This window comes from Varanus komodoensis, unplaced genomic scaffold (genome assembly GCF_004798865.1).
Source record: "Varanus komodoensis strain SLA01 unplaced genomic scaffold, ASM479886v1 scaffold11, whole genome shotgun sequence".
NCBI classification, from domain to species: domain Eukaryota; kingdom Metazoa; phylum Chordata; class Lepidosauria; order Squamata; family Varanidae; genus Varanus; species Varanus komodoensis.
The window spans coordinates 23,748,989-23,762,104 of NW_025335317.1; the positions used below are offsets into that span (position 1 = coordinate 23,748,989).

At 39.3% G+C, this 13,116-nt stretch overlaps 1 protein-coding gene across 3 annotated transcripts in view; it reads right to left on the reverse strand.

The window, feature by feature from the left end:
• Positions 1–305: 305 nt before the first annotated feature.
• Positions 306–13,116, reverse strand: part of ATAD1 (ATPase family AAA domain containing 1) — a 27,806-nt gene continuing 14,995 nt past the window's right edge. For 2 of the 3 annotated variants that reach the window (XM_044420595.1, XM_044420594.1), the window contains exons 5-10: positions 10,540–10,740; positions 8,321–8,427; positions 5,614–5,703; positions 3,877–3,927; positions 3,091–3,224; positions 306–2,332 (exon numbers count right to left, since the gene is read on the reverse strand). In XM_044420595.1, the coding sequence (XP_044276530.1) occupies positions 2,212–2,332; positions 3,091–3,224; positions 3,877–3,927; positions 5,614–5,703; positions 8,321–8,427; positions 10,540–10,740 (704 nt within the window). In that variant the 3' untranslated portion in view covers positions 306–2,211. The other variant, XM_044420596.1, reaches the window with a different exon arrangement.

Genomic DNA, 13,116 nt, shown 5'->3' on the forward strand with positions numbered 1-13,116 from the left:
CTGCAAATTAGGAAGCACAAGCAACTAAAATGGGATAAAACATTTTTCAGATGTAATCTACAACTGATTGAAATTAATAGCATACTGCACAGGACCAGGGCAAGATCTATCTATAGGGTCAGAAGGAAGTATATCCATCAAGTCTGTTGCAGAGAACTGCCATCACTTTTAGTGCAAGTTATGGTATAGGCCTGCTATTACTTGACAACTTTAGCTCAACTCATGTGACTTTTTTGTTTACAAGGCAAAGTAAATTGTAGAAACAGGCAGCATCTCTATGACATGCTCAAAGAAGTATACTGATATTGTATTCTGTGGTTTTATTGAAATATAGTAAATAAGGTGAAATAACGCAAAGGCATGGTCAGGAAAAAAAGGACATTCACTCTTTCAAAACACAAATACTCAACTGCCAAAAACAACCAACCAACCAAACAAAAAACCCAAATTGATTTCCAATACAAAACAAATACCTTGTCACAATTTACTTATGGACCTCATCAATCCAAGATTTAATGTTGCAAAATTTACTAGCATAGAGAGACTTTTTAAGAACTTGGTAAGATGGACCTATTGATGGAACTAGCTGTGAAAGCAAGAAATACTACCTCAATGTTCATACACAATACAACTCAAATCCAGAAGGAAATGCAAATAATTGTTTTTAAAGAAAACTCAGAAGCTGTTAAACATATCATTCCCAGGAATATCTGATGGGCCACTTGAAGAAACAGAGTTCCTATCTGGACAGATCCAGTTAAAACTCATAAGAACTGCTTCAGCAGACAAACTGTTGGTTACTAAAGACTCATGCACTAGGATTTTTTTTTAAAGCAAAACCCATCTTGAAGGTTTTTTGTTCTTCTGTTGGGAAAACAAATGAATGTAACTTTCAAGAATATCGCGAGTTATGGTTATGTTCAACTTAGCACCTGCAAGAATAACCAGAATCAAGTTATAAACTGAGCTGATGAAATTCTAGGTTCAGTTCTTCAGTTCCATAATTTAAGCAAAGTTTTTCCAAAGCTCATTCCAATGACTGTTAAATGTGTAACAAGTGCTTGTCAAAGGTATGAATGTTCTCAGTGCATTCCAATTATTCTTATTGGAATAGTTACATCTTGACAATGGATAACTCTGAAATGTAGGGTAGGAAAAAAAAGGAATGAATTTTCATTATTAATCCTGAAACTCACCATTCTATTTCTGCTATGAAGAATATTTGAACATGAAGAGCTACTTAACAAGCAAGATAAGGATAGGAAGGGAACTAGGCAAACTATATAATTCAAATCTGTGTACATAATGCCATAATCTTCTGTTGTGTCCATTTACCACTGCTAGTAAGTATTACAGCAGCAATAAAGGAATTTTAGCAATGGTGCTCCTATCTAAGATACTTAAAGAAAGAAAATTATTCACCATTCAGGAATAGAAAAATAAATTTTGGTGATATGCAGTTGCCAGAATGTCACATTAGTTAATTCTGACAGTATAAAAATATTTAAAATAATACAATTTATTGAATTCATATAAAATTGAGAAGTTAATCAGCCTTATGTATGTTCTCTACCTAAGTTGTCACTAGTGCAGATTGGCTCTAGTGGCACCAGTGGTTCTCATAAATTAAAAGTGGTTAAAGGAGAAAATGTTTCCAAAACCAGAATTCTGCCTTTGTATTAAGGTAAAGAAAAATAGGAAAATGTCATGAATCATTTAATTGTCCTGTTCAGTTTGATCCAGAAATAAGTAAAACAAAAAGTAAAGGCTTTTCATATTCAAGTTATCTACATATATTTATATATAAAACTGTGTGACTATATATACACACACATACACATGTGCACACCCGCACCAATGCACACCCACACCCCCAAATTCTGTGCACATGTGCACACACATTCTCTCATACATATATACATAAGTTCTGTTCCCCACTCCCCACCAAAAACCCCCATAATGTGCCACAGTAGAACCTACCAACAGACTTAAGGCTGCAACAAGGGAATAGGACATTGCCTTCAAGCTGGACTACATTCTTCCGTGTCATGATCACAGAGTCCATATCCAAATTTCAAGATACTAATTTCAATAACTTAGATATTAGCATATAAAAACAATTCCAGAAACATTTATTTTTTCTTCCAATTGATTTCTCTCATCTAAATCACATAGTCACCCAACAAGGCCATGGTAGAACATCCCTTAGCCTTAGTCTAAACTAACGTGCATTAGAACATTCTGATTCGTTGCATCCTTCGATTTTCTCATCTTCTCAACTGCCCGGAGCAAATCCCTCTGTTGCACTGGCCGAATTTCATCATCTTCATTGCTTGAAAGAAACACAGACAAAAAGACACACACAAAAAGGTGACTCAAGTGCAGCATGACACATCTTTAAAATGATACTCAAGATAGCAGAACCCTCCACCTGCCTGTTTAGTTGCTATTTTCATCAAAATGTACCCTTCTGGTAATGCCAAACATTTTGGAAGTCCAGTCCAAGATGGATCAGAATAGGCTCTTCCATGTCACAGCATCTGCTTTCTGCAGTTCCTGGCACTGTTTTTGATGCTTACTGAATCGTGCTTGGTCCAAAAGCATTCCCAGCAAGGGAAAGATGGTACTATAAAATGTATAATCATAATCTTATACTGTAATGTTTATCACCAAGGTTTCCCCCCTCCCCATAAATATAGTAATAAATTAAAAAGGTGGGATACCCTAATCTTCAATAACAAAGAGCAGAACACACATGCACGCACGCACAAAGGAGGACTGATTATGTTTATCTATATAATGTAGTTTCTTGGAACAATCATATCACTGAGTGACTCTCACTTCCTGTCCTTTGGACTTCCTTAAAGCACCCAAAAGGGAACTAGTGAATATTTTCTTCCCACCCACTCCATGCAGAGATGTGCAAATTGTTTCTATATCAAGAGTGTGGAGATAGGAAGTACTTCCTGCTTTCCACTGCTCTATGTGCAGATAGCTACATCTAAAATTGTTCTCTCCAGGAATGGTAAAGACAGCCACTTGATTCTGAATCTTCTCACTAAGACTCTATATAATGTCAATATGAGGTACCTTTCATCATATGTAGAATTAACATATTCCCTGACACACAACAGTGCAGCATCACGACACATCTCTTTCAAGTCACTTCCTGAGAACCCATCTGTTTCTTTAGCAACTTCGAGGAGGTTAACACGCCCATCCACCTATCAGCAAATAAAAAGTTGCATACGTAAGTACAATGAAACTATTTTACACAGAGCATAGAATAGTTCAGGTTGAGGCAGGACTGGAAAGAAATCAACAAAGGCTACAACCTAAGTAGAGTCCTTTTGGCTTAACTGATAGCTATTAGATATTATTTACTTATTTTTAAATTTATAGGTCACCGGATAACCTGACTGGGTTCTCTAAGCAGAGAACAACAATAAAATGCAGACCAACATTACAATTCCTAGTTATTGCGGAGTGGGGCAACTGCTGATAGTAGAATGAGCATTTATAGATAACCAGTTGGTATCATCAGGTCTCAAAATACCTACAAAAGAGGGCAGTTTTTGCCTGGCACCAAAATGAAAAAAGCACCTGGGGGACCTCTCTCGCAAGCCCATTCCAAAGCAGGAGGGCAGCCACCAAGCAGGCCCTTCTAATTGCCATCCCTTTCACGTCCTTTAGAGATGGGTCTTTCAGAAGGGCCTCATATCCAGATTTCAAGGGGCAGGTAGATATTACAACAATACAATAACCTACATGTCCACTACCATGAAACCCACAGCTCCTTAACACTGTAATATACATGCAAAATTGTTTCAAGTTATATCGTATCAGAAAAACATCTTGCTGAAACAATTAACTTACATTTTCATTTTTCAAAATCAGTTTCAAGATTGCCTCTCTCTGCTTCAATGCCTTTAAATGGCAGACAAAACACAGCAATGTTACAAAATAAGAATATTCTTAGATTTTTGCAGATGTCAAGCAGTATTTCCTTGTTAAGTCCCATACTACATCTCCTGTACAGTACTTGAACAACATGCTGTTCTGCATTTCCTATACATGCCATTGGGGTGTTCCTCATCAGACGGGGCTGGCAGTGTATCAAATTATTTATAGCATTTTTGCCCTGTCCTTTGAAGGGGTCTCAGCACAGCAATGCAAACAAACAAAAAGGCAGCACAGAATAAGATATACATCTGCTAAAAACCCAGTATTAAAATATCAATCAAATCTTAAAATACTGGGAAAATAAAAAGGGGTTGGCCTGGCATCAAAATGAATAAAGCACTGGCACCAAGCACACATCTCTGGAGAGCATGTTCAAAAGCCAGGGTGCCACCACAGAAAAGGACCTTCTCTGGGTAACCCCTATTCTGATCTCCTTCAGAGAGGGCTCCTGAAGGACCTCTGTCCCAGATCTTAGGGGGCTGACAGGTGTATAAGGAAGGAGACATTCCTTCAGATACCTAGTGCTTAAACTGTGTAGGGCTTTGTAAGTCATAATAGCTTAAATTGGGCCTAGACTTCAACTGGGAGCCAGTGCAGAAAGCAAAGGACTGGTGTTATGTGCACATACCTACTGGTCCCCATCAAAAGTCTGGCTGCTCTATTCTGGACCAACTGAAGTATCTGGACTGTCTTGAAGAGCAGTCCCATGTAGCGCACATTATAATAGTTCAATTGGGAGGTTACCAGCGAATGGGTCACTGTAGCTAGGCTCATCCAAGGACATAGTTCATGGACCAGATGAAGCTGGTGGAAAGTGCTGCTGGCCACAGCAGTCACCTGGAACTCCAAGGATAACTCTGGGTCAAGGAGCACTCCCAAACTACACACCCTGTCCCTTACGGAGAGTGCAACCCTGTTCAGAAAAGGGTGAAAATCAGTTATCTGGAAAGCTGAGCCGTCCATCAAAAGGACCTCCATTTCATCTAGATAAAGGCTCAGTTTATTGGACCTCATCCAGCTCATCACACTAGTCAAACACTGGTTAAGCACAGCCACTGCTTTACCTAGATTTGATGTAAGAGAGGTAGAGCTGGGTGTCATCAGTGTACTGATGACTCCTCAGTCCAAACCTCCAAATAACCTCCCCCAGCAGTTTCATGTTGGTGTTAAACAGCATGAGGGATAAAATGACCTGCTGCAGAGCATAATCCTCCAGCACCACCTTCTGGAATCAGCCAGAAGGAGTGGAACCACTGCAGAGCAGTGCCTCCAATCCCCAACTCAGCCAGCCTATCCAGAAGAATACCATGGATGATGGTATCAAAAGCTGCTGAGAGGTCCAGGAGAACCAACAGGGATGCACTCCCTATCCCTCTCCCAGCACAGGTCATCATACAGGGCGACCAAGGCAGTTTCAGTCCTTCAATCCTACTCATGCACAAAACAAGCCTGACAGTCCGTTTTTTAAAATGGATGACTTGTCACATGTGAACAGGCCCAGTGTGTCATATGCTACTTAAGGGGCCCTTTGGACAGAAAATATAAACTACACCATAACAACCAGCAACTAACCAAAAGAGGATGGGCTATAATACTTTATCTTCAATACATGGTGCACAACCCCCTGTTGATAAATCTTCAGTGACTTACAGGTTGGTTGATATGAAATCTTGTAGGCATTCTTCTCATAATAGCAGAGTCAAGATCCTGAGGGCGATTAGTAGCTCCCATCACTATCACCTAAGTATTATTTAAAACAAAAAACAGAACAGAACAGAACAAAAAAGAAGCAAGACTGGAAACACGGTCAATTCTTTCTTTCTTTGACTCAGCTTTCTTGAGTTCAGTCATACAAGTGGATGAGATGCACAGCTCCCTTGCTCAGTGGGCAGAACTTCCCTGAAGGGTGCTGCACAGGTTAGTTCAGAGGCTGCAGATGATCACAGAGATGTAAAAGGCTAGCAACATTTCTGCTCCACAGTCCTGAGCCGTGCCATGTCCAAAACTTGGATGAAAATTAGATTTAATTTTTTGTTATATGACACAGGAAGGCTCCCCTTCACTGAAAATGCAAATGTTGATGTGAAGAATGACTCTCAAAAATTTGACTCACCTCTGTTCATTTGTTTTTTGCACATTAGAAGAATGAATATGATGAACCTCACTAAAATTTATTTGAGTGCAAGCTTAGAAAAACATACTTTAATGAGCAGTATGTCCCAGAACTTACTAAAATGTTTTAAGGCTACTGATTTGAAAGCTCTATCACAATTTGCACCAAAACAGGTACGTCTCCAAAACATAAGAAATTATCACATTAGTTACATATTGTAATAAAGGGCAAATTTAAGAAATCATTACTAAATTGCCATCCACCTCTATATTTAACTGCTAGTAATAAATATGTTACTTCTGCCATCTATCTTGAGTATGGCATTAGCTACATTATTTGATCAGCATCCAAGCACACTGATCCCCCAGGGTCAATACATTTCAAAAAGTAATGTGGTTTCAGATATTCAAACTTATCAGAGCAGAGAAGAAAATAACATTTAACATCAATAGTTAGTGCAGAGTAATACTTATTTATTCTGCATTATGTGTCACCTAGGTATCAATTTCCAAATCAAGTAGCTCAAAGAGAGAAGAAAAACCTTGGACTGAGAGTTACTCAAATTCATTATGCTTACTCAAAACAGGGCACTCATACAAATCTTGCTTCCTAAAACTGCACCACAAATGACACTGGCTTAGTGCTGGTCCACATTTTATCATTTTTTGTATCATATGAACACAGCAGCCACACACAGTCTCTGTACACTCACAGTGGGACATACCCTTATGCCACAGATAAGCCAATTCTAATGCTCTCTGTATAGGAAAACTCATGTCCGAAGCATCCCAAGGACACATTCTTTGAAATACTCTCTGCTATGAAAGAAGAGCGAAAGCCACCTAGAGATGGAAAAATAATGCCACAAGATTGAAAAAGGTAACACTGACAGATGTATATTTATGTATTCACATTGAAGCAGAGGATAGTGAAGGGATCACCTGATGAAAAGAGAGCACCAGTCATCAGTACTAAGAAATCAAGCTTTGTTTTACAAGATCACATCACCATGGAAGCTGAAATTTTGGGGGCTTCCTATTATGAGACTGTGATCCAGTTCGTATAAAACTGTAGCAGATTGTGTGTGTGTCAGGTGCCATTCTGCTAACATTCTGAACATTGAACCCAACAATGGGGGTTGCTATGTGATGTCCAAACTCAGATACTGTAGGTTAATCATGGGTTAAACATGATTAATATCTGGGTTAAGTCTGAGTTGTTTAACCCATGATATAGTGTCCAGAGCAATGTCAGAAAGCAATGCCTGATTGAGTCAATTTGGGCTTGAATATTCATATTGGTTGTAGAACATGTCCAACATATGCTAAAGCAGGGGTCTCAAACTCGCGGCCCGCGGGCCAATTGCCGGGACGGGTGGGGCACGGGGGAGGGGACCTGCGACCTTCAAAGCGCCAGTGGCGCCTGGGCCAGCCTCCGGGAGCAACGCGGGACGAGCAGCCCACCACCACCGTGGCGGTGGAATACTTGATGCGGCCCAGCCTCACCCAGACTCTACTTCCAGCAGCCCCCAGGTAAGTTGAGTCTGAAAGCCCTGTGCTAAAGAAAACCATGGGTCAAATGAACCCACAATTTACTGCTGTTACTTGCAAGCAACTGTTTTACTGGGCAGAGAGATTTCAACAGTAGTTTGCAGTCCCATTTATTCACAGCAAAGCTGGCATGATGCTTCTGCTGCTCTACCACTGATTTCTGCAGTCTTTGCCAGTCGTTAACAATATCCTGTGGTTATGAGATAACCAGCTCAAGTCTTTCAAGCCTGAGAAGCTTCAAAGATAAGGGATCTCAAAGTGCCAAGGTCATCTGGAGGCAACACTTCCTTCCAAGCATGACTAAGTCTAACAAAAGAGTATCAAACTGAATATCAAACAGGCAAAGAATAAACTTACAGAACTTGTTTGGCCATCTACAAGACACTGAAGTCAGTCCTGGGAGGCCATGCTGTGCAGCCACAGCTCCCTTAGGGGATCTCCCTATATGGCCTTTAAAAACTAGCTGCTTATTCTTCATTCAGTTGGTGAAAACCATTGTATATGGTTTTCCTTTCCTTCAACGAAAAAAATAATCCTCAAAGAACTGTTCACAGTCCAAATAAAGCTATTATAGTTACAGAAAGAAAGAATTGTGCACTTAATACAAATGTATACCACTGAAAAGCAGTACAATGTCCACGTCACACAAGTGTTCTATGGTTGCCCTCTTAAAAAGAGAGAAATTGGTACATACTTGACAGTTGTAGTCAGTATCCAGTCCATCCCAGAGACTCATGAACTGGGCCTTCATCATAGCTGTAGCTTCATGATCAGAACTGGAACGACTTCGTAGAAAAGAATCTGAATTTTAAGAAAACATTGGAATGAAATGTTGTGCTTTTTGACTTTATGGCCTCCCTGTTTTATATTATTAATGATAATTCCAGAATTCACAAGTGTTGCTCTAACTCTGGCTACCCATATGGCTTTAAGTGTTATTCAATATACAGTGACTGAGAAGTTACATACAACACAATGAAGTTCCTAAGAACCACACAACTATTTATGTTTAACTGTGAAGCTGGGCTTCTTATGCAGAAGACCTCTCTCCTGCCCAGTCCCCTCCAGCCATATTGTAAACTGAAGAGACCTCTAAAAATCAGACTACAATATGGTAAATGTGGAAATAAAAAAACTGCAGTCCATGGGTAGCTAGTTTTCAGTGGACTATAGAATGCCTAGCATTTCTGCTCACTGGTCATGTTGGTTGGGGCTGATGGAAGCTGAAGTCCAAAACATATGGTACCAGAACAGAAAGGTTGATCTAATGCCTGCAAGTGTCTGTCTGTCCTTCACAAAGAATGCCACACTAGGCAATTTGGTTCTGGTCCTGTAGGAATCATATGGTAGGCTTAAAAAAAGAGTGCATATTCAGAATCAAGACACCCTGAATATGCACTTTTGCTTCAGAGATACATACAAGGACCAGGAGATTCTAATTTTTAAAACATCTCCCCCTTCCCCATGCCAAAATCAAGTAATTTTAATGTTATGGCACAGGGGTCTGTGGTTGCAAGTAAAAAACCACAACAGGCATGATGAAGCTCTTGTGCGTGTCCAATGTAGCTTACCTGAAAAGAGATACTACCATACTATTTGAGCAATGCAGATCATGAATCATTGTAAATTCAGCCTTCTCACTGAATGCTGCTGACACATGGCTATTTTATGTAAATGTAAAAATGTAAAATAGAGAAGCCTGTCATACCTACCAGGTAGCGTTACATTCAGGCATTTTTCCTAAATACATTCTCCTCCTCACACTCAATTACTGTTTACATAAACAACAGGAAATGCAGCAAATTCTACAGAGAATAAAGTATGCTAATACTCTAAAGTCCTGAACAAATGTATTCATAGTATGGGAGTCAGGGTATGCATGAGCTTTGTGTACCTGTATGCAAGTCTGTAGGTTTTGGAAACTAATTTTAAATCATAGCTTCATAAACTACTTTGCTGAGAAGTCCTAAGTCATAGTTGCCTGGGTTATGCAAGGTGCAGCTGCAATGGGCATCTTCTTGGTTTGTTTACTCACTCAATTGAAGCATGTGCATTGATTTGTTCTGAGCAGAGAAATTATATTTTCTTGGTATAGAATTTATTTTTCTCTGGCATGTCTCCTGGCTTGCTCTTATGAGATATATGCAGCATATAAAACATGAGCTTCATACATAAATTAAATGTTTTAATTTAAACTCACAGTTTATGAATTGTCAATCTGGCTTGTATTCCAAGAATTCAAGAAAATTAAAATGTGAAAATATTTTTAAAGATAACATTTGCATAAATGTGACTTTTAACACCAAACTGGGCATTTCATAGTGGATATAAAGAAACCAAGAATGAGAAGATGAGATAGCACTGCCACTCTATCAATTCCTGAATCCAAATAAAAATAAAAGTTCTGTTAAAACGTTTCCTTTTCTTCCTATAGCAAACACAAATATATATATTGGCGCATATATATATATGCGCCAATATTAAGTATTAGCAATATAGCTTTTCTGTTTCCTCAGGGTAAACTGTGTTAGAAAAGTGATTCCATTGTCTGCTATTAAAAATAAAACACATACTTTGCAGAATAACCCAGCAGAGCTTATCCTATAGCAGGAGTGGCCAAACTCAGGCTTAGGAGATGCATGTGGCTCTTTGAGTTTATTTTGCAGCTCATGGCTCGCTGCCCGTTGACCCCTGCTTGCTGCCCACAACCACTACCTGCAAGTGCCCGCTTGCTGCCCATGGGCACCCAACTTGCGGCTCTCAAACATCTGATATTTACTATATGTGGCCCTTCTGTTCAGCAAGTCTGCTCATCCCTGTCCCACAGGATCAATTGCCAATGGGATGCATTTATTTTACGTTATTGCAGTGTTTTACTATGATTGTGTAGGTAAAATAAATACATCATTTTACCTATTTCATCAATAAAGATGATGGAGGGTTGAAGCTTTACAGCCAGGGAAAAAACAGCAGCTGCCAACTTCTGAGACTCCCCATACCATTTGTCCGTCAGTGTTGAGGGTTGAAGATTAATAAATCGACAACCTGCTTCCTTTGCTGTAGCTTTGGCAATCAAGGTTTTACCACAACCTGGAGGACCATACAGAAGTACTCCTAAAAAGCAACACATCATTAACATTTTATTGCTGCTTAGTGTGAAAGGTATAGCATGCAAACCTGTGTAGTCACATCTAGATATTAATAAGATGATGTGAAAGAGCCTTCCCATACCCAACATTTGCACAGCTGCTCATATTAACAAATGACAACAAATCCTTAACACTTTGTTCAGAATACTATTATCTATTAAAACAAAAATTCTCCATGGAAGAGAAAAGGAGCAATAAAGGACCAAACTGTCACTAAGGTTTGCTCAATTGGAAGAAAAGTACTGATTTGTCACACCCAATATAAAATCGTTCTGGGGGTAAAGAGCTGCACTGCATTTAATAGAATTTTTTTCTCTGTAAACTCACACAATGTTGTATCTTAATTTCATGAAAATGCATATATGAGGGGTCTTCACAAAGTTTCAACACTTGTATATTTTATAAATTTATATATTTTTTGCTGATGGCATTAAAAAGTTGGTATGACACTGGAAAAAAGGCATTGCAAAGTAAGGTGGCTATGTAGAGGAGTGATGTAATTTGTTTTTGAAATTTTTAATAGAGTTTTTAAAAGTGCGGAAACTCTTTGAAGAACCCGCGTAAAACGTCTGAGATTTATACTCTTCTATTGACAGAAAATTTATATACTTCTATTACATACTTTTATTCATTCTATTATATGATTTAAAAGATATAGTTTAAACCTCTAAATACCACAAACTTATCTGAACGTGTTTTGCCTTATTCCCATTCTCTCTGAGGACTATCCAGAAACTTCAACTAGTTCAGAATATTGCTGATAGAATATGCCCAAGGAAAGAATTTGCCTCAGCTAGTGGTTTAACAGCTTTACAAGTGACCAGGCAATTTCCAGCCAAAATGCAAAGTGCTGTTCTTAATCTTTAAAGTTCTGGATAACAAAGGTCTGGGTGTCCAAACAGTCACCTATTTCTACATGAAGCAACCTAAATACTGTGATCCTCTTCAGAGGCGCTTTGAGAGTTCCCATTATTGAGAGATGAGGTGGTCTCAATTGCAGAAAGAGAAATGCATTCAAACTGGAATTGGCTTGGAAATAGTATGTTGGAAGAACAGCAGAAGCCCTTGTGTTCCACTATGTTGAACCAAAGCTTTTGTGTGAATGGACAATTACAAAAATTGAACTTCCCAAAGAACTGAACTTCCCACATTTTATAGGTAGGGGTATTCATCCACTGGAGAAGGAAATGGCAACCCACTCCAGTATCTTTGCCATGAAAACCCCATGGACAGTACCAAAAGGCAAAAAGATATGACGCCGGAAGATGAGCCCCTCAGGTCGGAAGGTGTCCAATATGCTACTGGGGAAGAGTGGAGGGCTAGTACTAGTAGCGCCAAAAAGAATGAAGTGACTGGGTCAGAGCCGAAAGGACACTCAGTTGCAGATGTATCTGGTGGTGAAAGGAGAGTCCAATGCTGTAAAGATCTATACTCCATACGAACCTGGAATGTAAGATCCATGAATCAAGGCAAGCTGGATGTGGTCAAACAAGAGATGACAAGACTGAACATCAACATCTTAGAAATCAGTGAACTAAAATGGACAGGAAAGGGTGAATTTAATTCAGATGACCATCAGGTATACTACTGCGGGCAAGAATCCCTCAGAAGAAATAGAGTAGCCTTCATAGTCAATAAAAGAGTAGGAAAAGCAGTACCGGGATACAATCTCCAAAATGACAGAATGATCTCAGTTCGAATCCAAGCCAAACCATTCAGCATCACAGTAGTCCAAGTCTATGCCCCAACCACTGGTGCTGAAGAGGCTGAAGTTGACCAGTTCTATGAAGGCCTACAACACCTTCTAGAATTAGCACCCAAAAATGATGTCCTTATCATCATGGGGGATTGGAATGCTAAAGTAGGAAGCCAAAAGATAAGCAGAATAACAGGCAAGTTTGGCCTTGGAGTACAAAATGAAGCAGGGCACAGGCTGGTAGAATTTTGTCAAGAGAATACGATGGTTATAGCCAACACTCTTTTCCAACAATCCAAGAGATGACTCTACACATGGACATCACCAGACGGTCAACACAGAAATCAGACTGACTATGTGCTCTGCAGTCAAAGATGGAGAAACTCTATACAGTCAGTAAAAACTAGACCAGGAGCTGACTGTGGCTCAGATCATGAGCTACTGGTCGCAAAATTTAGGCTTAAATTGAAGAAAGTAGGGAAAAGCTCTAGGCCACTCAGGTATGACCTAAATCATATCCCTGATGAATATACAGTAGAGGTGACAAATAGATTTAAGGAATTAGATCTGATAGACAGAGTGCCTGAAGAACTATGGACAGATTTAAGGAATTAGATCTGATAGACAGAGTGCCTGAAGAACTAT